Raw genomic sequence first — 26,195 nt, 5'->3', positions numbered from 1 at the left:
TGTTTGTTTGTTTGTTGTTTAATGTCGCACTCTGCAATATTCCAGCTATATGATGTCGGTCTGTAAATAATCGAGTCTGGACCAGACGATCCAGTGATTTATATCATGAGTATCTGGATCTGATTAGCTGTTTCTGCTCTGTCCACGATGTTAGCAACTTTGATCAGTATTGATATTGAGTCTAATCATGCTAGTAATCAATACTGTGTAACAAAGCATTTGTATCCAGCTTCAGGGCCAGTCTTTCTATGCAAGGGCCCTGTTAGAAAAGATCATCCATGACTTGGTCGGAGACGTGGGACATGGAGGTCGGAAACTCCGGAAACTAGACAAGCGAAGCAAGTCTCTGTATGACTATGTGGTGAAGGCATTCACAAGACTGGGGCTACCTACAGACAAGGTACATTTTAGGAGGAACATACATATCTCTGATCATGCAGATATCAATATTTCTTGGTTCAGTTGGGATTTTATCGAACAAAATGAATTGTCCCAGAAAATGCAAGAAGTAATTAATTATACTTCAGTCTGTTCAAAAATAACTAAATTGTCTGTGTTTAACATTTTTTTAACTTTGGCTCATAGTTTTAATAAAAAATATCTGGTTTGGCAGATGTAGCTGGAAAAATATCTGGTCAGTGTTGTAAAGTCCCAGGGCCCTCCTTAACATCCTCATTGGGCAAGCAGAAAGACCCAAGGCGGGTCACAAAAAGGCCTTGTGTCGCTCTTATGTAGATACAGCCAGCCTTCTAGAAACTGTCGCATCACGAAACTTCTCCAATGATGACTATTGTTTGATGACAACCAAGGGCGGTAACTCTAGATCACACGTCTTGTGCAGATTGACCACTACAGGACTCAATATTTCACGAGAGTCTCAGTCATTTGCTGCCACTGACAATCACAAGATATAACCCAACAACAATCTCTATTGCCCAATGACGCATTTCACTTGAATTTGATTGGTGCAAGATACGCCCCATAGATTGTATGGACCACAGCTATATGTCATGTTATTTGTCAGGTGACCCCGGAACTTGTTGAAGGCTATGACAGCAGGTACAGCCACGTTCGGCACCAGTTGGCAGCCTTTGTCCAGCTCCGCGCCGTCCTAGCTCCGTGTATCGAGTCCCTCATCCTCCTCGACAGATATCTGTATCTCCTGGAACAGGTGAGCTGGGCACATTTCACATTAGGCTAAAAAAAAATAATAGTCTTAATTCTCAGGCACCGCCGGCATCATCATAAAGTCAGCTGCAAGTTTTGTTGTTTTTTTTATTTTAATTTTTATATTTTAAATCCTGGTACTGAAAACAAAAATATGATCCAATATAGCATGCAGTTACTTCCCTTTACATGCGCACTGCTTTACTGTGCATGTTATGGTAATGGCGGCAATGGGAGTGTGTATGCATGTTTATGTAGGGAGGCCCTTTCCCAGGCTGATGGTACACAACTGTTTGTTCGGTTACATACTAGTTTGAACATGCAAAAAAGGAAAAAACACCACCGCCCGCGCTATATTTTCAAAGTCATTGTCTGAGAACCAAGTATTTTTGATTAGCTTTTGGTAATGAGGTTAGACTCTCCTTTTCCCAGTTTGCAGTCCTGCAACTTTGAATCAAGACATTCATATGTCACTTCACTTATATGTTAATCATGTTAATCTAGCAAGTAATTTAACTTTATTTCATAGACAGTGTCACCGCATACAGTTTCTAGGTTTTGATGTGGGCACTAATGGTGTTAATCTCTCTTCAAATTTTATATTAGGGGCACGGGTGGACCAGTTGAGGCACCGCAATTCAATGTGCAGATTTGTGTCCCTTGGGCACGCCAGAAACCTATGATCCTGGGCTCGAATCCCGGTTCTCCCTGATTATGTTTCTAGGTTTGTCACCACCATACACGTGTTTGTGGTTTACCCAAAGTGGTATACATCTGAGACCTGCATCACTTTGGGCTTTCCTCCTACATTAGGCTGACACACCACAATATATATGGAATACTGTTCAAAGCAGCGTCAAACCCAACTCGCTCACTCAAGCTCTTATGAAAATCTTCCGCAGATCGGCGAATTTCCTCAAATTATAGTGACCACAAACTTGCTAAATTATGATGGCTTCCCCCATAAACACCCCCAAATTATGGATCACGCTCCATTGCAAAGGAAAATATCCATTCTCACCCTGAATATACTGAGTGGAGTTTGGAACACTATGTTTTAATGTATTGATTCCATGCTATCCTCGACAAGGATCTTGACTATCAGTCACAAAGAATCAACTTCTTTTTCAGGACAATATCCAAGATGTGTACCTCACACAGCTATTTGATCCAGTTGTGTCACCGAGATGCTTTGCCATCATCGCCACCATCGCCACCAAGAAGACCAGCTGAAAGTGCCTGGACCTATTTTCATCACCACCACCAAGTAGACATGTTAGCTCTGTGTCGTTATCTTTGTCCATGAAAACATGATGTACTTTTTAGTGGTGGGACGATACACCGATGCGTCGGTGGACCGCGATATTTTACTTCACGATACAAGTATCGATCACAGTTGCACAACAAGTAAAAATATCGATTCATACCTTAAATGTTTACTTTAATGTTTTTTACACCAAACACTAATTAGTAGTGAAAAAGTCCATTGCGCCATCAGTGTGCAAGGTATTTGACTATCCTGTCTATGAAAAATATTGGTTATGCACTACAGATATGAGCACATACAAGTATCGTGATATGTATTGGATCGTGAGCAAGGTATTGTGATATGTATCTGATCGCACAGTTGGTGTATCGTCCCAGCCCAAGTACGTTTCTACTGCTATGGTGCTGCTGCCTATTAGGCCATTCTTCCTTTTTGTTTGGTTTACGGATTTGCCAACCTTGAAAATCAAATAAGGCAGAATTGTTTCCAATATTTTTTATCATCGTCCCATCCAAATCATACTTAGGATGATCAAAAACCTCTGTACAATGTATTTTTGTCTTCCTTTTTATTTTGACTTGACTACCAAGTTTTTCACTATCAAACTTTGTAAACCAAATTAGAATGAAGTCTGGCTTTACTTTTAGATTCAGAAAAGGAATAAGAGCTCCATTGATTGGACAGCCAACATGGCCAAGTCACTTGCTCTATATTGTATAAACAATGTTATCATACCTCCATGTCAGAGATCTGATTGGTCCGCGTGATCTTGATAAAATACAATGTATCCCGCCTTGGAGGGGAGTAATTATACCCCTCTTCGATGCAAAAATCACATGCTTTTTCCGAGTCCATAGAAGACATGTGACACAGCTCAAGTTAATCTCAGCTTAAACACACAGCTGTTTTCTATCAAATTTGAATTCTTTTACAATGTCATATTAAAACATGTCAGTAAGATAAATTTGTTGCAGCAGGATCACACAGGGTACATGGGGTTTTATGCGTCCCTCCTTATGTTTTATGTCATTCACCTCCGGCTTGTGGTATAAAACCAACCTCGGGATGCATAAAACCCATGCACCCTCGTGATCCTGCTGCAACCTATGGCATTCAGGGGCACTATGCTCTGCAGTCTAGTTCCATTTTCAGTCAAGGTGTCATTGTATTTATGTCCTATGCAACACTTACTCTGACATTGTCCCAGTGTTATTTGGGTATTCATTAACTGGTAGCTTGGCACGTGTTTGATCAGAATCTTGCAGTGATTAGACGATGTCTTGCATCAATGTCTTCTAGTCATTCACATTCAATTACACACTTGCCCGTACAAATAACACTTACGTCCCTTTCCAGCAACCTACCTTTACTTACGCAATCACAGACAATTTCTGACCGATCAAGTTGTGCTGGCAACATCAAACTCAATCACTGGCTGTGTTCCACCATCTTGAATGAAGTTTGTCTCTCGTAAGATCCCGTTACATATTTACAAGACCGCCTCTGTGGTCTAGTGGTAGAGCGTCCACCCAGAGAGCGGAAGGTCCGGGGTTCCATCCCCAGTCGCGTCATAACAAAAGACGTTAAAAAATGGTACTTGTTGTTACCCTGTCTGGCGCTCGGCATTAAGGGGCTAAAACAAGGACTGGTCGGCTCCGAGTCAGTATACTGACTCTGAGTGGGGTATTCATGTTAAACTGCAGCATGGTATCTCAGTGTGCTAGCACTATAAATCGGCATCAGTCCGGACTAGTACAAGCAGCAACACACATACACATACACGTGCATGCACGTCGCTACATACACGTGCATGCAAGTGCAATAATCACGGACGCGACGTTAAACCCCATTTCACCTCACCTCACCACATATTTACAAACTAACTTAGTTTAACATTATTCCCCCCTTTGAACCATATTTGTGACTTACATACCCGACATACTGACAGTTCATGGTATTGTTAGTTTTTCATTGGACATCGGTGGATGTCTTCTTCCTCCTCCTCTATAATGGTTCTCTCCCTCTTTTCTCCCTCAAATGGTGACTTTGCCAGAGATGAGACAATGAAGGTTCTCTCTTTACTGGCATGGTATAATTACAAAACATTATAACTTCCTCGATTCTGGTCAGTATGGAAAAGATGTAAAAGGATGTTTTTCTAAGAAACAAAACTATCTGAAACATTTAATATGCTTTGTATTCCCTCTTTGTGTTTACCATGAAACCTGATAGAACAAAATGATATAAACAGATTTGTGAAGAAACTGGTCCTCCATTCTAGAAATGTGTTTGGTGTTATGTCAAGTTTATTATAAGTCTATAAACTAGCTACAGATAACAGTGTAGCTGATAAACAATACCCTGACGGGTATAGCCGACTGAAGGTGTACACCTGACCAAAGCAACTGTGAATTATAGACAGATTATTTTAGGGTAATACATGCCCAAAACGAAGTTATGAAAAAATTGAGAATTCCCAAAACTGAATACCCGTGTGGAAACCCGATTCAAGGCCTGATATCAGTTGGTTTATGAACTGTTGATCTGGATGTCATCTGAGCAGTCATTGTAAGGTAGACACGTTTATCGGTGAAGCAGTCAGATATAGTTGATGTCGTCTGAGCAGTCGTTGTAAGGTGGACACGTTTATCGGTGAAGCAGTCAGATTTAGTCTCTGTTTCTTGTTTTTCCTGGCCGAGGACTGGGACGGCTTGTCCGAAACCTCCTCGCACTTGTTATCTGGGTGTGGCTGCCTGCAGTGGGTGCATACATGCAGATACCTGCACGAGGATATATGCACTTGCCCTCATTAAAGTTGTTGCACAGTGCGCGTCCATTGTGGAATCGGATGGTTCTACTAGTGAACCTGGGGGCTTGTCCTTGCTGCTGTTGCTTGCCGACTGGTGCGTGATTGATTGATTAGGAACCTTCTGTGACTATGACAGTCTGCGGCTGCTGACCAGTGGACAAAAGTCTGTGCTGTGGTCGGACAGGAAACATAGTTCGCAGGTATTGACACGGTGACCAGTTACAACTGTAAAGTACAGGTGTTCGTCATGTTGATCCCACGGTGGTAGTTGATTGGTGAGTGCCAGGGCCGCTGCTGCTTTGGACGAGAACGTCTTATGGTATTGGTAGAAGAGCGTACCTCCAAACCTGGCATGCATCTCCACGATCAATCGTTGATAACGGTCCAATGCGTCTTTACGGCCTGTATCATGATGTTCCGGTACCAGGTAAATGCCACAATAAACTCTTGAATGGTCAAGATGTTTTGTAGTCGGTGATCATTAGGGCATCTGAGGTGGAGTTCATGGTTGCCCATCTCGATCACTCTCGAATGTGAAAAAATGTCGTCTGGCATCAATAGACATGCCAGCTTTACGTCTTTCCCTTCAATTATTTGTGTGACGGATCTGGGTGGTTCGCTTATTTATACATGATGTCACAGTAAGCCTTTTCCAAATAACCACAGAACAAGATATCTTTGTTCAACAATACAGCTGTAATTTATTTACATGAATTAACCACTCAAACTATATTAATAAAGATTTATATATATATACTATTCTACTTAATACATACACAATGTATTATCTCAAACAGCGCCAAATATGAATTGGTGGCAGCGCGTTAATACATACTTACAATCTCATGCGATCGACTCCGTTCAGTCCTCCTCTCAATCTCACTCATCTAACCGTAAAAAAACAGCAAATGACGTCACAACCAGCTGATCGGCTCTAACGGTAAACAAAACGTGACGTCACAGCTGGTCACTGAACGAATATTAACTTAGATATTATTTTATAACACAAAGCATACGACTAATATAATAAATTAAGAAACTGACTGAAGTAAAGGAAATTAAAATACGGCACTTTATGCAATAATTGTAATGTAACCGAGGGAACACAAATATCGATGACGTCATGATCCCAAAATGGCGTGGCCCTGTAACCTGGCATGTCGCTCTGTGCAGTCCGTCATCGAAATACAAACTTAAGGTAATTTACGGCAAATAAACATAATCCCTACGTCAATTAAATTGTTACTCACGTAAACACAAATGTTATACACAAATTAACTTGGAATAGTGCCTATAACTGAAGATAAACAATGAACGAAAACAGGACAATGTTATGCGCGATATATGAGAACTCTTGCACATAACAATATCCCTTCTTTTTTAAATCTTAACTCGTCCGCGAGTTTATACTAATATACTATCAGGACATATCATTTAAGGAGAATTATCTGAAACAAGTACAAAATATCTGTCATAAACACTGAACATGCTGGAGATTGAAATTATCAGTTACCCCCGATGATGACTCTAGCACACATGAATAATCTGATGTTATCAGAATAAGATATATTGTAATGGCGATAATGAGACACATATAAGAAAACAGTTGATTTTTTACTTACACTTATTATACAATGAATACTAAAGAATCACATAAATCACAATATCACATGCAATCAATTTTACAATCACCACTTAGAACATTTCAATTTCCTGATTTCATTGTCTGCTGCCCGCCTCTGCTCTCTCTCTCTCCTCTCAATCTCTTCGCCTCTGCCGCCTGCAACACCCTCATACTCTCCCAACCGTCTCTCACAAACTCGTCTATCTTCCTGTCTGGTATGTCCTCGAACGTGGGCCATCTAATGCTGACTTCCATAGTAGCCGCCCTTGCCTCTGCTAGAGCACTCTCCAGGGCCACATTGCGCTCTTCAAGAGCAGCAGTGCGACCTCGGAGGCTCGCTTCCAGAGATGCTGAACTTGGAGTCCCTGGAACAGGCGCTTTGGTGACAGTGCTGATAGGTCTGTTGGTTTTCTGTTCCGGTTTGGCCACTTGCTTGGTCCCACCTCTACCTCCTCGTGGCCTCCACTTTTGCCAGGACAGGGCAAAGGTCCCAGGGTCAATAAAGTTCTCATTTGTCTCCATTGTTATCTCGGCCCCCGAACAAAACTTTTCAACTTCGGCATTTATTATTCTTGTCTTCATATGCACATTTGCGGCATGGAATTTTAGGGCCCTTTTTGTTGATTTAATTGTTCGGCAACCACTCTGTGGGCAGGCAAAGTGCTTCTGAAATCTCAGATGCACCTGCGCCCAGTGAGAATCGAGGTGGTTTTTCTCCTTGTAGTTTCCCTCCCTGCACACAGGACAGGTCATGCTTGGACGAAATTTAATGAAATTTGTCCATGGCGCCCCCTCAATGTCTCCATCTAACTCCCCCAACTCCCTGTCGTCTACCTTGACTTCAAGGTCTTCCATATACCTGTTAGAATAATAGGGATAAATCTATTGTATCATATTGACACAATCCAACATCAATAAAAACATTTCAAAAACTATAAGTTATCATAATTCCTAGGTTTGGTCCAACACCAAAAATATCTATTAATTAATTACTCAAAATAGCTACACAAAAGTTTAGTGGGGAAAGCTTCTGACATCTTTAGTGCGACCATTTTTGAAATTTTCAAGCTTATTTTATGTAATTATGTCTGTCAGAAATAATCTGTAATTGATTTTGTCATAACTCTTTCATTATAATTCTTAACAGTTTGGATCGGCACCAGTAGTCTGCCATTGTGATCTGGTGGATACCGAGCCCTGTCACTGAACAATGCAAGGTTGATTCTGATGGCACAGCTGACTGTAGTCGTACTCAAAACGTGGCGATGTTGATGAAACTTTGATTTTCATGATTCCTTGCTCCATGGGCTGGCTATATAATTCAGGTGGTAGTCTTCAGCAGGAGAATGGCCTTGATCTTGCTGTTGTGTGATGTCAACGTTGAGGAGGGGGATGGGCCGGGCAGTTGTATAAAGGCAGGATTGCCTTTTCTTCCAGCTTCTGTTGTCGGAGGTTGTCTCTCACGGCAGGGATGAAGTTCTTAAAAAACAGTCTTTAATAATGTAGGCCATCATCCATGCGTTCTTCAAACTGTTGTAGTTCACTGGAGCTCACGTGGAGGAGGGCTTGGGTATTCTTAATCATTTAAATTTGCTGTCTTGATGGGATGTTCAGAAATATGGTACTACTGAATTTATCACATGTGTTATGTCTGTCCCAGTTTGTTCTCAGCGTTGTACATGGTCATCTGTCAATATCATGTTTGGATCAGTTACTAGTCTACTGACTGTGAAATGTGGATTATTTGTCAGAATGCACCATGCCCTGCAGTGGTGAGGAGAATTAGTCCCAAATGCCTGTTGCTGTCCTCTGTCTGGACAAGTGTCTCAACTCTAGATGTCTCACTGCCAAGTCCAATGGTGCCCTTGGTGGATGAATGAATTCACTTTTGTATCTTTGTCATTTCTTGATGTAACCAGTCCAAGCAATCAACTGGAAGTTATTCTCCCACCCAACTACTAGATCTGGTCATTTGTCCGATTTGCGCTTATTCTGCCGACATGAAGATTTACCATGAGAGGTAGCTTAGCAGGTCAAACAGATATGGGAAAAATTACATCTCTCTAGGGAGCACCCATTTTCATTGAAGTTATTACACACTTCCTGGTTAGCGAGGAACACACTAGTGCGGCCCTTGGGATCTTGCTCCCTGCTGGTCCGGGACTGGTTGTGGAAGCGATCGCCAGGGAACCTAACAGATTTGAATGAAAAGTTAGCGTTAGTCACTCTGCTTTAACGTGATCTATACTGTCACAAGAAATACACACCTTCCTCTTGAGATGAGCACAACACACATTGAAAATGTTAGTGTCGGGTTTGGACCAATCTATTAGTTTGCCGATAGCTGCGTATGCTGCGACTCTCATGGCGAATTGTTTATGATACTCATAGTACCCATCCGATTCATATTGGGCCGCGAGGTCTAAGACGTACTCTTCATGAGCTTCCATTTGAGCTTTCTTCTTGGTGTCTTGGCCGCAGTAATTGTTGCGATAGGTTCAGAAGGCTTTGGAGAATTCCTGAGGAGATAGGGTTCTAGTCAGTTTAGATGCCGCATTAACTGTTTCTCCTTTACCATCCCCAAAGTCGTGAATAGTAGTCAACAATAATGCCAGATTGACATATTTACCTGTCCTAGCTGTTGAATTAACCTTCTCTGCTAGTGCAGCTACTGATGCAACCAGTTGATTAACTGTCATGGTTAAACCTTGAAGGTCAGACACACACGAGTTGGGCACGTTATGGTCAGCTGAGGTAATGGTGGCACTGGAGGAGGCAGTCCTACTGGGCAAGTGTCCTGTGAACCTCGGTGGCATCCGATGATTCAGGCTCTCCTGACTGTCCACGTGACGACTCTGATGGGCGGTTGCGTAAATAGATCGCCAGAAGTTGTGCTTTGGTGAGACTCGGGGAAAGATGTTGTATACCGATGTCCCTGGCAATTCGTGCTCTCAGCTGGGACACATACCAGTTCTTGGGATCTTCGTCGTAAATCCCCGTATTTTCGGGGCGATACCTCGCACGGAAAGTCTCTGCGTCCAAAGATTGCGCGTTGTTGATTGATGCTTGATTCTCGTGGTCAGAAGAAGCAGGGCCGCCATGTTGGATCTCTATGTCATCCGTCGCGTGCAACGATGAACTAGTTCTACCTCGATGTCTCTTCAAACGGCGAGTAGCCATGACGATCATTCGGTGAAAATGATCTATGACATGAAAAGATCGTTCCAGCCGACTAACAGCAACGAAACTGACGTAGTGACTGTGTCAGATCGATTTACGTGGCGTACGATGTAAACAGAACAATGGCGATTGTGAACAAAACAACTGAGGAACATGCGCATCGCAATGCGCAGATGAGATGTGCGGTGCGAGTTACTGCCCTTGCATTCTAAATATAACTACCATAGTCCAATTACGTGAATCTGTAACTGTAAGAAACATACTTAACAATAAATAAAAGACTAGATGCAGTGTAAAAAAGACACATGCAATCCTAAGGTACATACTCATACATGTCATAAGCAAATGTAGGGGTAGGTAGAAGGTGGGTTGCCTGAAACCGCTGACTGATTGTGTGCCATGGTGTAGACTAGGTCACTCAATTCCTTCAACTGGTTCTACAGAGAGGTGATCGTGGGTCCGTTATTAGCCGAATTTGCAACCTCCAGATCAGCCTGGGAGGCAAGAAGGTCTGGGTCTGCTGGTACTGGTAGGTCAGGGGGAGGCCTGACAGTGGCAGATGGCGAGTAGGCAACTGCGGTAGAGATTCGCTAATGCTACCCCTCCCTCGGTTCTGGGCCGAAGAGCGAAACCTAGCCATAATCAACTCTAAAATCTCTTCGCTTTCGTGAAGTAAGACTGGTCACGCTACAGTAAACACGGGATATTGCTATACCGGGACTCCCAACTTCCAAGAAAAACACAGAAATGCGTATACCGTAATCACAGTAGTAATTTATTAGATGCTGAAGTATAGTATAGTTGCACAAAAGTCCTTTACATTTAACAAATTTAATAACTCTAATACTTTAATATTTCATAGATGTACACTATAATTTCTACAAAAACAACAATAACTTATATCTAAAAATATAATGGTAAATACATTCTATAATAAATTTGCGGTTGCACTGGCATACACGTTGTGTTCAAGTCATTCACTCCAAGTGGATCAGGTCAGCAACATGATCTGTGCACTCAACTTCGCCGATGACGTTGTTGACGAGATTGTCTTTCAGAGCCTGAAGATGGTTGTCAATCAGCCGGTATCTTCTCTTTCTGGGTGGTGCTGACCAGTGGGCTCCAATTCGTTGAATGGCGACTTCTACGTTGGATTGTTCTCTTTGAAATAGCATAACAACTTCAAAAATGTTCGGATGGCTCTTCCTGGCAAATTTGTTGAGTTTGTGATTCCACCCCTCGACGTTATTGTAAGTGCGATGCCCTTGTTTACCAAAATGGGTCCGAATTGGCGTTCTTCCACCCAAGTTGTCGTGATGAGTCCATGAAGGCTGCGACCTTGGGACCCGCGGTACTCTCAGCGATGTCTTGGAGCCAGACGTCGTGGACCTTGTCAAAGGGAAGCAGAGGCAAGGCTGCGGCTCTTCTCACCAGTCGTCGCACTTCATCATCGTTCTTGTAGTCCGTAGCCAGACCTTCCATCTGTACTCAACACCAAATGCACTGGGTGAAGTGAAAATAACAGCCCCTGATCAAAGTGTTGGGAAAGGCACTTCGTACAGCATTGTGGACAGCGATTTCAAAGTCTAACTGGAAAGTTCATGGATTAAAGTAACAATTCTGCTGTTGAGCCATTAGATGTAAATGTTCAAATGTCCTGGTGTACGTATCATCGGACTTGTTTGGGAGCAGTCAGTACACAAACGGGAACATGTGGCCTTGGTATTCGGCATGCAGTGTGTAGATCTGCTCAAACAGACGTGGAGCAGAGGTGAAGGTGCCGTCGCCAAACACTTCATCTGCTGCACACAGGTGCTCAATGTTCTTGCTTGTGGTGAAGATGAGAATGTCGTTGTCGATGCGATGAAGGAAGTGTTCTCCTGCTTCGGTCAATGTCCACTGTCCTTCAAGATGAATCTCAGGTCGGGTGGCAGGAGGTTTGGGAAGGGTCTTGTGTCGTTGTCGGTACAGAACTTGGGTTTTTGCTTTACTGATACTAGGGAAAATTGGATTTTCGCTAACCAGGCACGACACCCCTGTGTCACAGGGCCATATGACTCATTTGAACCAATCAACTTAACTTGAAAGGGCGCACGGGAATCACGCATGTTGAGACGCCGAACGCTAACGCCGTATTCGTGCGTGCGTGATTCCCGTGCACCTTTTCGAGTTGAGTTGCATCTAATAGCTAATTATTGGAATAGGAAGGAAGGTAGTGAACGGATGTATGGTAGGGGATGTTATTTCTGCACAAACAAAAATAATAAATTTACATAATAAATTATCCATAACACTATAATACAATATCAATATGTAATAATATTTCTACGTATGTATCTGAGGTCCAGTAAAAATATGCAAAACAATTACAGACAATGTCTCAATGACTCAGATCCAAACAGGATCTGTTTTATGGTTGTACCTATGTGAAAAGTATAATTTGACCATTGTTACAATATGTTCAATACTAATCATTGACAAACCATCCGGCCCATGTTTTCAGCAATTGTTTCATTATGGTGACAGTCTCACCATGATTGATGGTTGTGTCCAAAATACCGCAGTCCATGTTTATTTTCTTTTTTTATGGGTATTTGATGAAGACCAACTGTTATGTAACTACTCACAATACTTAGATATACAGCAAAGCACAACATGCCTTACACAGACACCTAACTAATGAGGCATACCCCTTTAGTCAATGACTGGTGGCTAGCCAAGTAGATTGTGTATCAAGCCAATCTTTCAATGTAATCAGCAATAGCGAACATGAACAATTAGTAATATATGCAGAGTCGCGGGTAAGCAAAATTGTGCAAAGCAGCACTATACTTCGAGATACCAGGTACCCATACAAAAAAAACCATAAGAACTGTCATAGCACGTTAAAGTGCAGAGACTGATTGTGGCCAAGCAGCTCTGTTTACAGTTGCAATCAGACGAAAAGGTTTGGTGCATAACCTGCCAAGTTTATAGCTTATAGTTTATAATGAAACATACCCTGGATCTCCACCAGATGTTAGTTCTTCAAAAGATTAGTTTCAGGACTATGGACTTGCCAGCATTTTGCAGTCAATAGGATGCTATGTGTATCCTGGATTCATTTGTGTCAAATTGGGTGGACATGGTCTTCCCTGAAATTTGAATCTTCAGTTCTTTCACAAAACATATGGAATTATTTATTATCATCTTATGTTAAAGCCAGACACAGCACCTTAAATGGAATTTTTGCTCTATTTACAGTTGCAATCAGACAAAAAGGTTTGGTGTACTGTGTAACTTACCAGTTTATAGCTTATAGTTCATAATTAAGCATAGCCCGCATCTCCACCAGATGTTAGTTCTTTAAAAGATTGTAAGACTACGTCTTTCAAAGTATATTTATTTTGGCCACATTTTTAATAGTAGTATATATGTTCGTTTACCTTTGGCTAAATTTGTCATAATCGCCAACAGCTGAAGGGATGATGTAAATCCGGCTGGGGTCCATGCAGGTAGCAAAAGGACTGTAAGTCCCCATGGACCCTAGCATGGTGGTCTACCTTCAGCTGCTGGCGATCTATAGCCTGTTTTTATCTGGTATCGTTATGTATAGTGCTATTCTCTTTTATAATTCCGTACTAGTTTTATATCTTTTTCTGTGATGAATCTAGTAATTTTACTGTCCTTCGTTGACAGGTTTTTATACAAGTTTCAATTTATGCAACAATAACACAACAAGATGTAAACTAAATTATGATTTATTAAGATGTACATATATACAAGTTTGGCATACATGGGGGGCTGTATGCAGGAAAAGTGAGATGGCACCCTGGGGCCAAGTGGTAACGCGCCGGACTGTGTCCTAGGGTTACCCTGTAGCGCGCCTGGTACTTGTGAATTTTTGGGGGGCCAAAACAGTTTCTCCAGGGGAGAATGTTTTGAGGCCCAGGAGAATGAATGAAATTGATGGAAATTGAATGTAATGAATACCCCCCAAAATATGCATGGAAGTATACAGATGAGCTCTTGCATCATAGTAGGTATTATAGTAGGTATGCATAGAATATGCATAGAAATATACAGATGAGCTCTTGCATCACTTGTAGGTATGATAATAGATATACAGTTTGTTCGCTGGCATGCATTCAAGCAAAGTCTACTGGTGCGATTACACGCACATGGCTTGTTGTGCAGACTGTATTGTAGAATGAGATACGTGAATGTATCTCGTGTAGCATTCCGATTTCCAGCGTCCGAGCGTTTGAATCAGATGGCCCTCTAAACGGGCCTGACTTGCGGAGGATGCAGCTCCTATCCGAAAGGAATGCGTATTGTATAGATCTATACGGATCCTTCGAAGTAAGCTTCTGAGCGATTGCAGGAACTTAGCTCTGTTAATCGTTTGACCATCTGAATTAATGAACAAAGGATCGGTTTGTATAGCATTGCTAGCTAGTCTTACACTGACACATTTGTAGAGGACTGTATATGGACACACACGTTTGCCTGTATGGCATAAGGTAATGAAGACACCTTTCCGAAATGGGTCAGCTTTCGATGCTTTCAGGAATACTTTGGCACATTTCACTGAATGATCAAAGCTGACATCACTGATGCACATGTTTACTGCCGGGTCGAAGTCAGAGGTACAAGTAAACTCACTACAGCGCATGAAGCCAAAGAGGGCAATTGTACACATGGTTTCCATGATGAGGTCATTAAATGGGCCGAATACTCCTCCTTGTAGTGTGTCGACCATATCACAAAGGATTTCATAAGTGATAGGGAGACGTAGTGTAGGAGCTGAATTCAATTTTTTGTATCCCTTGAGGACAGTCTGAAGTCTACTGATAGCTCCGAAGCTAGCTTCGTCAAACACACAATGCACACCATGAACCATATACTCGTACTTGATCCCTGCCAAATAAGTTTTGACAGTTGCATATTTGAACTGGAGTGTTTTGAAACAGTAGGCTACGAATTGGATAAGTACATTCTCACTCAGATCCGGAAGATTATTTCTGGAATATCTCAGTAGCTGGCACATGATGAGGAATCTCACAAAGCATTGATATCCTACGGCATAGGTATCTCTTGTTCGACGACTTACTGCTGCGTCCCAGAGTGTCTGTAGTGTGGTATCTAATTCCAAAGTACTTGCTGAGTTCGTGGGCACTGGTGGGGGGTGATGTCTGCTAGTGGTGCCAGCCGCCTGAATCTGGCCATCTGCAATCGAGAGAGAGAGTCAGCTATATTGTTTGAGGCACCAGGTACATGTGTGGCTAGTATAATGAAGTTATGATTAGCGGCACACCAGGTACCGTATATCGCTGTGTATAAGGCGAGTTTTTCGTACCTAAAATGAGGGGGCTAAGGAGGGGGGTCTTATACACGGAGTCGAAGATCTCACATTTTTTTCCACTGGCGATGTCAACCGGCGTCCGATAGCCAGCCAAGCATTTGACAATAAAACTTCGCATTTCGTCCTAAATAACTGTTCCAATAACTATTTCCATACATAAACATGATTTGTATCTCTTTTCCTTGAATAAAGTTTAATAATTTCTGCAAATAAAGTTGAAATGACCCTCGCCTCGATGCAGATTGTCAAACCACCTGACACGGTAAAACAATCAACATCCGTGAGCAGAGAGCCGGAAGTACCGGTAAGCATTTGCATATTGCACATGTGACCTAACATGTGATAACCGGTGAAGCTGAAATCAATTCCTGCTGTTTTTACAGTTGTATTAACAAGTGTTGGAGACGGTGTGTACAAGTGATTGTGGAATAAACACGCTGAATGTGAAGCAAACATAAGCCTAGTTAGTTACAACATAGTTAATTGGCGATTAAATTACTCACCATTGTCTCTTATATGTTATTACTTCATAAATGAATTTTATTTTACGGGCACCAATTTGGTGTCGTACCGTGTAAACACAAAATGGCGACGTGTGCTGGAGTTACACACACGACCTATCATTGTAGAAAAAAACCAACGCAAGATAAACATATTTTTATTGCATATATAAGGTTTGTGTGCGCACTTGTGATGTGTGCGAAATACGCATCAGTCGGAAAGCGCACGTTAAATCTCAAAAGTAACTAACTAACAAACTTACTTGTGATGTCCGTGTGCGAAATACGCTACAGTCTGAAAGCGCACGTTAAATCTTCTATATCAGTCAGACTTGTGATGTGTTTCATTCCCGGTCGCCTTATACACGGAGTATAGGATTTTGGGTTGATTTTTAAGGCATGTACAGGGAGGTCGTCTTATACGTGGGGTCGCCTTATACACAGCGATATAGGGTAAGTCTACGCATGAGTTGCATGATGTTAGTACATTTAGACCTGCCTTTCCTGATAATGTCAACTGTCGCACTGTTGTCGCACAAAAAAAGAATACGCTTGGATTGCCATTCATGACCCCACAGTACTGCAGCTACGACGATAGGGTATAATTCTAGGAATGACATAGCAAGTCCTGTGTTTTTCTTCAGTGGCAAGTCAACCGGCCAGGTGTCTGCAAACCATCGGGATCCATAAATTCCGCCGAATCCTACGGAAGAAGAATCCGTGAATAATTGCAATTTGACTTGACTTGTTGTGTGACTGTCAAGGAAGAAGGAAACTCCATTCCAACCAGATAGGAATCTTAACCACATTTGTAGGTCTTTGATGCACTCTTTGCCAATGGTCACATAGTGATGTAGCTCAGATGCTTTCTTTGATTGTTGAATCAAGAAAGCCACGAAAGAGCGTCCTGGCACTATCACTTTGCATGCAAAATTTAGGTGTCCCAATAACGAAAGCAGTTCTCGTTTTTTGCAAGCAGATTTTTGCAAGAATCCTGTGATAAATTCACATATGTGGTGTATTTTGTTGACGGGTAATCGAGCCTCCATTCTCACCGTATCCAAAATGATGCCGAGATACTCCAGTTCTTGGACAGGGACGACCGTTTTGTGCGTAGCCAGTGGTACCTTCAGACTGTTGAACAGAAGTGACAATAGTGCCATGGTACGCTCTGCCTCAAAGTCCACAGGGTCTGTGGTTAAGAAATCATCCAACAGCCACAGTATGTGTTTGATGCCATATTTGTGTTCAGCTATCCAAGCTAAAGTTGTAGATAACATATCAAATAGGCAAGGACTGGACCTACAACCGAATGCTAATCTTGTGTAAAAGTAGTATTTTTCCTGCCATTTGAAGCCGAAAAACTTCCAAAAGTCTTGATTGATTGGGATTTGTTTGAAGGCATCGGAAATGTCCACTTTGCATAACCATGCCCCTTGTCCACATTTCTTGATGATATTTATGGCGTGGTCAATAGTCACATATGTTAAAGAACATGAATCTTTGTCTATTAATTGGTTGATGCTAGGCTGTTCTGCATTATGTGGAGCTGACAAATCAAAAATAAGTCTTTGCTTCTTGCTATATTTCCCCTCAGCTACACCAAGGGGGCTGACTCTAAACAAGGAAAAGGGTGGTTTTGACCATGGCCCGGTAACATACCCCTTATCCACCTCTTTTGCGATTAGCTCTGTGACGATGTCCGGTTGTTTTCTGGCACTAAAATTGTTAACACATTCGAATGAGGTGCGAGGTACAGGGTCGATTAGAGGATTGAACCCCTCTGTCACTCGGTGATTAGAGAGTGAACAAACTGTTTGTCCTGATGGCCTGTTAGGTCTGTTGCCAATCTACAGGTGTCAATGGGTGTGGATGGTGATAGTCATGTGTCACGTTTTTTCTGGCTCTCCTTGTCTCTGGGACACTCTTGTTTGCCATGTCCTCTCTGGCGACAGATGATACACTGGTGGGCGAAATGGCACGGGTCTTGGTCGTTGTAATTGTTGCAGACCTCGACACAGTTGAAAACCACTCTATTTCTGCCATGGGAATCGGTGTTCGGATCTCTATGGTATCTAGGACGATCTGATTGGTAAGGAGTGTACCTTTGTCCACGTTCTGCTGGACGAGAAACGGCCATGAAGCAAGTGTCAGTAGAATGAGACAAACTATGGCATATACCACATGCCCTTGTGCGACGCCCTGAAGTAACAGTGGTGTAAATTCGGGTGTCCAAGATACTCCACTCGATGATAGTACCTTTGCACACATAGGCTGCTGATCTAGCTGCGAACATTCTATGATACTCGTAGAAGAGAGTTCCTCCATAGTGTGATGCCATGTCAACTAGTAATCTCTCATACCTGTCCATTTCTTCTCTGTGTTGAGGATAGGCTTCACAGAAGATTGTTTTATAAATTCCAAAGCCTTAATAAATTCACCTAAGGATAGACTCCTGTGTCGTAGGTCGTCTCTAATAGACACACTGTCGTCCTCGCCTGTTGCACTTGCAATTTGTGTTGTTCGATATTCTCCTGTTTCGGCTGATGGTCGCAGGAGCAAGGCTAGGTTAGTGGCTTTACCTTCCACAATTTGACGTCGTAGGGCTGGGCTGACACTGTCGATGTGGGGTAAAGTGTCTGATGCTACAGGCTGGCCCTGTATCGGAGCATTCGAGTTTCTGTAGAAATCAGGTGGATTGCTAGCCGATGCGGGTATATTATTACCTGGTGGAGAAGGTTGTAGGCTCTGTACCATCTGTCTGAGTTGTCTCATCTCGTTGACTACCTCACTGATCGTGTAATTAGGGCCATCATGTAGGCTGTTAGGCGGGGTAATGTTGGAAGAAGTCCCAGGCGTTGGCGTGGAGTGTACCACATAGTCCGAATTGTTGAGACTCAGGTCAGCATGCTGAGTATCTCCTGATATGCGTTGTGGAGTCACGCCTCCTTGCCCCTGTTGGTTATCAGATTCTGCTCTGGAAATGGTAGCTGTTGGTTGTCGTCTGCTTACACGTTGAGGGGTTTGTTGTTGTGGAGGGGTTCGTGTTTGGCTATCACTTGGATTTGGCTGGTTGAGCACATACATTTGTAACAGTAACTTTTTTGTCATGTTGTCAGGAACACATACTCTAAGTTCTTTCAATTTATTCTTCAACTGGGCAGCTGTCCAGTTTTCTGGTCGGTCGGTATCCCAAACGTCGACTGGTCGGTCTTGATGTGTAGGCGCATTCCTCTGTCTGCGGTTTCGTGTTGAGCGGGTTTTGCCTCTCAGACCTGACAACCCTTCCATGGTGACCTTAAAACGAGGTCATGCAGGCTAAGCAGACTTCGCTTTTTCAAGTGTTAGCAGCGTACGTATAGACAAGATGGCGATGTGAAACAACAATGGAATGTGAAGACGAGGCTGGGCGGAAATGTTGTGCATTATGGGACAATGTTCCAGTGTAAGTATTTATTAATAGAGACAGGAATACAAGAAATATTAGGTCATAGTGAATTGTAATGTACATGATGCATGTGGCATGAAGGTAAATAAAAAAAAGAAACTCTAGCTGCAATGTATAAACAAACAAGTAAGTTTAGTACCCGACGGAATGGGGAAAAAGAAGGGACGTAACTCTATGTGACACATGTGGTTGAAAGTAAGAAAGATAATATGGCAAATACGAAAGTATAGATGCAGTAGGAATGTTATTGTTGCATAAACTACTAAATAACTATATTGACATTTTATAATGAAACATACCCTGGATCTCCACCAGATGTTAGTTCTTCAAAAGATTAGTTTCAGGACTATGTACTTGCCAGCATTTTGCAGTCAATAGGATGCCATGTGTATCCTGGATTCATTTGTGTCAAATTGGGTGGACATGGTCTTCCCTGAAATTTGAATCTTCAGTTCTTTCACAAAACATTTGTTATTATGTATTATCATCTTATGTTAAAGCCAGACACAGCACCTTAAATGGAATTTTTGCTCCAATATGTAAAAATCAAGATTTATATTTTTATTAGCACATATGACACATGTACATTAGGATACAACACTTTTTTTTATATCTAGAACTTTTATGAGATAAAAAACAATGGTCAATTGTTAATGGTCAGTAGGACAGGGAGCACAAGTCTTTGTCAATCAGTTCATTCAAACTTGGAATATCTGACTTGTCATGTGGGGCTGATAGATCCAAAATGAGTCTTTTCTTGCGGCTTTACTTGCCTTCAGCTAAACCCAGAGGACTGACTCGATAGATGGTGTAAGGTGACTTGGTGAAAGGTCCAATAATGTATCCCTTTGCCACTTCTGACTGGACCAGTTTAGTGATGATTGAAGGCTCTCGTTATGCACTTAGGTTGTTGGAACACTCGATAGTTGTAGATGGCAGAGGAGCGATTAGATGGTCAAAGCCCAGTGTAAGTCCATCGATTAGGTTGTTGGAGGAAATTTGTTCTGGATGGGATGAAAGTTCATATTGTAATTGAGTCACGTTAATTGGTGTTAAGTTGACAGGTCTAGATGATAGTAGGGGCGCCAGCCCATCTGGAGTCGGTCAGGTCTTATTTTCTGAGGTTCTGAGGTTCTGTTTTCCGTGGCTTGTGTCTTTACAGATTACACACACATGTTCAAAGTAACATGTTTGTCGCTGGCAGCCGTGGTCATTAAAATTATTACACCCTTCTCTGCCGTTGAAGCGCACTTTAGGTCGACCTCTGGCGTCAACTTTGCCTTGACGATAGCTTGATGAGGTCCTGTCACACTGCCCGCTTGGACGTCTGATCCTGGCGTCCATAAGATTGGGGCATCCCTCGTGGGTTATGCTCTGGCACAATAGACATGACCTTGCCCTCTGTCCTGTAGAACACATTGTGTAGATCCTTTTGTCCACCATGCCCCACCTAATAGGAGTTCCTTTCTCTGCATATGCTGCTACACGTGCGGCAAACAGCTTGTGGTAATCATAGTGATAAGTCTTGCCAGGAAAGAGTTTTGCTAGTCCTACAACAGTTTGTTCATGGTCATCCAATTGTGCACGTAGTTCATGTTTATTTTCACAGTACACATTCATGTTTGCAGTAAATGCAATGATGAAATTAGGTGGTGACAAAGACCTTCCTAGCTTAAGCCCCTATTTCACTATGACCACGAATATACCGAATCACCCCGAATTGGAAACTTTCGAAATTTGTGATGATTCGGCCAATAATGCAAACTTTCGTGGAGAACCGGTAGGAGGTATGAAGCAGTTACGACAAACGTACGACGGAGTTACAAAAACTTGTGGCTAATCGGGTTGAAAAATATGAAGAATGCCAGGAATGGGTTAAGAAACAAATTAATAATCATAATAAAAATATGACGTTGTAAGACACATAAAAGCACAAGAATGCTGCAGCTAAGGTAGTCGTTGTTTGTGCACAAACTTAAATAATAAATTTAACATTTGGTGGTACACGTGGTCGTGCGATCACCAACGATTGGAGAAGATCAATCGCAAGTTCAAGCGTAGGTGATTGTGCAACTAGTGGTGGCGATCAGCGACCTATCGTACGATCAGTCGTGGCGATCATCCAGCTGTTGTTGTCGCTCCATAAGTCTAGGCAGCACTAGTACACCTGCCATAGCGAAATGCTGTCTTGGGGTGTTGTAGTCTAGAATTACCTGAACCCAGAAGCAACTCCAAAAATACTGCTCTGCAAACTAAAGACTGGTGGTTCCACCAATCGTTTGGTCGTGCAAACAGTTGGGACAGGTCGTGACTGGTCGCACGCCCGATCGTCAGGTGGCAGGAGCAGAAGCACAACCAATCGTGCAACTTCTTGACCCGCGACTGGTGGTACGACCACGTAAGACCTGTCTGCGACCTCTCAATTATGAATGGCAGGTCAAAAGTTTTGAACATGACCATCGACCTTGTTGCGACTGATTTTGCTCTGACGATCACCCACGACGTCTGCAATCAGTTGTGCGCTCTTCATAATGTACGTTGTACATGTATACTTTCAGATGGTAACAGCAAAACCCACAAGGCAGTCAACGACCTGCAACCCTATGGACCAGGCATTGGTATTGACAAGGAAGACTGCATTAACCATGCTCATAAAAGAATGGGCTCTGCCTTTCTGAATTTGTCAAAAGAATTTAGAATAGGTGATAGGGGCAGAGGAAAGCCCATAAAAGACAAAGCTCTAAAGTTTCAGTGTTAATACCGCTGTGCCATCACTAACAATGTTGGCAACATCGATGGTACAAGGAATGCAATCTGGGCAAGTTTGTTTAATTGTATGTCCACTGATGATTCTCCCCATCACACTAGATGTCCCACTCAAGTTGGTGTTTTTACAATTGAGCACTGCCAAAAAATCTTGAGTATCCTTCTCGCGCGGACAACATCCAACATTATCTTGATGCAGATATTGCAGATCAAATGATACTTGAGTTTCAAAGGATGTCTGATGAAAACCTCTTTAAGAGGATGGTGAAAGGCAAGACATAGAATGCTAATGAATGCTTGCATTCCGTGATCTGGTCCCATTGTCCCAAGATCGTCTTTGTGGGTGCAAGGCGGTTGCATCTGCAATAGCGTCGTTCAATGAGGGTACTTGTCATATTACTCAGGTAATATACAAGCTTGCAAAAGAAGCTAATGAAATAACAGCAGCTTCTATTGAAAGACTTAAGAAAGTGAGAACCCTCAAAGCAAGGAAGCAAAGCCAGGCGACATCTAAGACAGAATGTAGCGCAAAGTGGGAAATCTAAAGTAGGGACAGAGTTCGTGTTGAGGCTGAATCTGAAGGCTTTATCTGTGGTACTGGGGAGTTGTAGGTCCTGTTTCTTCTTTGTACATCTATTGTTTCATGTATCTTGAATACTTCCCTTTTCTGTAGTGATTACTTTATGCAATGACAGAGAGACTATGACAACATCACCTGGAAAAGGCTTAATTTCAATTTTTTACATGTATACCTCCTAGTTGTAACTAATAAAAACTAACAAATACTTGTGAAGCATTTTGTCATTTGTAAGGTGCAGTATCTGGCCTTTAAAACAAATTAATCTGGTTTAAACATTACAAAAATGATGAATTGTCAGTTCTATATTTCTTAAGGATCGGAGTTTTGAACAGTCCTATAAATGTCACCTATGTCTGTTACCAAAGATTGTTAACAGTAATTAGCTTTCAAAAACATGTCCTGCATTCTTCACAAAGATTCAACAACTTGTGGAGTCTTGTTGTAATTGGTGTTTTGTTGTTATCAGCTTCCATCGTTTCTGTAGAGTTTCCTGAAAGAGGAGATCCTTTTACATCTTGTGTGAGTATTCGCCATCAAGCTGACAAAACTGTCTCTTTACTCTGACAAGACATGTGTTCACCTAGGGGGTTTGAGTCTATAATCTCATGTCTTTAGGTGTACACCACAAACATGCCATGGCTGTCCTGTGACATGGAGCAAGGATCATATCTTTCAGAAGCAGAACCACCCTGTCCCAGAAAAAAGTTCACTCTTTTAAACATTAGGTGGAATATTTCTGAGTGTGGCGTTAAAAAACCCCAATAAACATGATGCAATAAGGGGATGAAAACCATAAGTAAGACCATCACACAAGTATGTAAGAAAGGTCTGGTCGGGGTGACGCCATAGTTCCTCTTGTATGATAGTAATATTTAGTGGTGTCATAATTTAAGCCAGTTGTCACTTGTTGTCGACGCCATGTCTCTTATTAAAAGTAGGGTTAAATTTCTTGCAAACCGATTTATTCATTTTTTGCCGAAGTATATGGAACACACATGCAAAAAGTTGCATCAAATGCGCATGCAGCCACTGTCATTGAAGTTGTTGCGGACTTCCTGTCCCAGGTATCATATTTTTGGTTGTCCATGAGAATCGGTGGTGCTGTTAGTAGTGCTAGTCAAAGTAGCATTCTTTTTTCCCAAGGTATATCATAAGCTAGCCTCTTGATGTTTTGCGGCTGACAGGCGAATCATATTGCCAGTAGCTACAGTCGAGGGTGAGGCGAACAACATGATGGTGGAAAGCATCTAGATACGGTGATTGTCGGACCTGAATCCTTAGTGCTGAGACGTTTGTCGACTTAGAGAATGTGGAGGGGTCAATGGTGAAAGCATCCTCTGCCTCCTCATTGTCGTCATCGTGTATCTCCAAAATGTGGGATATCTGTTGAGCCTTTGTCATATATTTCCTGTCATGTTCTGGTAGTGGGAACACACTGAGAAAGTGACATACTTCTGAACGTCCAGCTTGACTGCAGAGAGGGCACATCTTGTTTGCTGCAGCCCTCATAATCCTCACACCCTCCCCTGTATGTATCTCGCCTAGGAGAGATGATGTGCTGTCTCTTAATTGGGTCACTGCGAAGACTGCGATCTAAGGTCTTAGCTCTCTTTACCACATGTGGCTTATTGTTTGGCAGGCTTGGTCTTGGAGACCGAAATGGAAGAGGTGCCACCCAGTTTCCCTCGGTGCCCTTGAACATCTCATTATCCATGATTTGTATAAATTCTCTGTCTTCCATGGAAGATCCTGGCTTTTCATCATCCCTTGTCACTTTGAATATAGACCTCTCAGTTTGCTCAACTTCGAAAGACATCAGTTTCCCAAAATATGACTGCTTCATGTCGAACTTATTTGGGCATGGGTTGAAGATTGAAGCTCGGCATGTATCTCTTCTGGGAGAGATGATAGAGCCTGCGAAACTTCTGGTTTAATGGAAGCCAAAGTCTGAACGTAGTTCAGTACCTTTTTACATTTCGTGTGAGTATTTGCCATCAAGCTGACAAAACTGTCTCTTTACTCTGACAAGACATGTGTTCACCAAGGGGGTTTAAGTCTATAATCTCCTGTCTTTAGGTGTACACCACAAACATGCCATGGCTGTCCTGTGACATGGGGCAATCATCATATCTTTCAGAAGCAGAACCACCCTGTCCCAGAAATAAGTTGAGTCTTTTAAACATAAACTGGAATATTTCTGAGACGGATGTTTAACAAAAAACCTTAAGGGACCTGTTTGAAGGCATCTGAAATGTCTAGTTTACACAGTTTGGAGCCATGACCTTTGTAAGAAATGATAGCGATAGCGTGGTCGATTGTCACATATGAAAGAGAACACTGATCTTTGTCGCTGAGCTCATTGATGCTGAGTATTTCCGGAGTGTCATCGGGCATCGACAGGTCAAGGACAAGTCTCTTCTTCTGGCTGTATTTACCTATGGCCAACCCAAGAGGACTCACCCTGTATACAGGATATGGCACTGTCGAAAATGGACCTGCAACGTAACCCATTGCAACTTCTGACACTGCAGCCTGGTCTTTCCTAGCACTGTAACTGTTGTTGCACTCTATGGAGGTTGTGGGTAGTGGATGAATGACAGATTTGAAGCCATATCTTAGACCATTAATCAAATAGTTGGTAAACTCAATATCCGGATGATGAGCCAGTTCAGGTTGTAACCTGGCATGGTTATTTGGGGTGAGTGGAGATGATACAGGCACTGTTTCCAAGGGTACGGCGGAGTTGTTGGAGGTCAAACCTTCTTTCTCTTGTCGCTACAGTTGTTTTTTTCCATGGTTTGGCTCCTTACAGGTTAAGCAAACATGTTCAAAGAAACATGTTTTTCTGATGCAAACTTGGTCGTTAAAATTGTTGCAAATTTCTTTGCCGTCAAACCTAATCTTGGGACGTCCCCTGATGTCGGCCTTGTCTTGTCGATAGTCTTGCGGTCTGTCAGAGACTGGTGTGTTGTACCTCCTTGGTTTGTGCAGAAACAACAAAACAAGAAGTAAAATACACAATTTATTATAAAACTTGGCACAAATTGGGAGCTGGCTCGGTTGTTGCTTATGAATGAGCTGTGTGTGTGCAGGGGCAGTAGCCGGCCTGCGAAGAGGGATATGAATTATGATTGGAATGTGAAAATGAATTGGGAGAGATTATGAAATAAAATGCCCAAAGCGAGGTAACAACCGAGAGCCCCCAATGAATATAAGGTGAAAAGTAGAATAAATATATACATGAAATGGTGGTTTAGGACCATTGATACAACGATAATACTGAAGTAAAATAAAATAATGATTGTCACTGCGACACACAAAAGCCAGGTGTAGCTGAGAGTCTAGGGAAGTGTCCCTGTCGTAGTGTCAAGATCGAGCCATGGATGAGTGAGCTCGTCGGATGTCATCTTCAGGGGTATGGATATACCTGGTGAAGCAGTCTGAAGACCATCGACCTAAGGTCTTGATCATGTGATCCTGAATATTGACGTGGGCTGCTGTAGTAGTGGC

The 26,195-nt window shown here is 42.3% G+C and overlaps 1 protein-coding gene across 1 annotated transcript in view; it reads left to right on the top strand.

The window, feature by feature from the left end:
* LOC124138234 (probable methyltransferase-like protein 25) overlaps positions 1 to 25,402 on the top strand; it is a 34,466-nt gene extending 9,064 nt beyond the window's left edge. The window contains exons 5-8 of the mRNA XM_048384614.1: positions 230 to 400; positions 1,025 to 1,171; positions 2,299 to 2,442; positions 21,898 to 25,402. Of these exons, the coding sequence (XP_048240571.1) occupies positions 230 to 400; positions 1,025 to 1,171; positions 2,299 to 2,400 (420 nt within the window). The 3' untranslated portion in view covers positions 2,401 to 2,442; positions 21,898 to 25,402. The remainder of the gene's footprint in view (positions 1 to 229; positions 401 to 1,024; positions 1,172 to 2,298; positions 2,443 to 21,897) is intronic.
* Positions 25,403 to 26,195: the final 793 nt, after the last annotated feature.

This window comes from Haliotis rufescens, unplaced genomic scaffold, assembly GCF_023055435.1.
Source record: "Haliotis rufescens isolate VD_foot unplaced genomic scaffold, xgHalRufe1.0.p SCAF_5, whole genome shotgun sequence".
In the NCBI taxonomy this organism is placed as follows: domain Eukaryota; kingdom Metazoa; phylum Mollusca; class Gastropoda; order Lepetellida; family Haliotidae; genus Haliotis; species Haliotis rufescens.
Note: the sequence above shows the minus strand (reverse complement) of the source record. Positions and strands in the feature narration are given on the sequence as shown.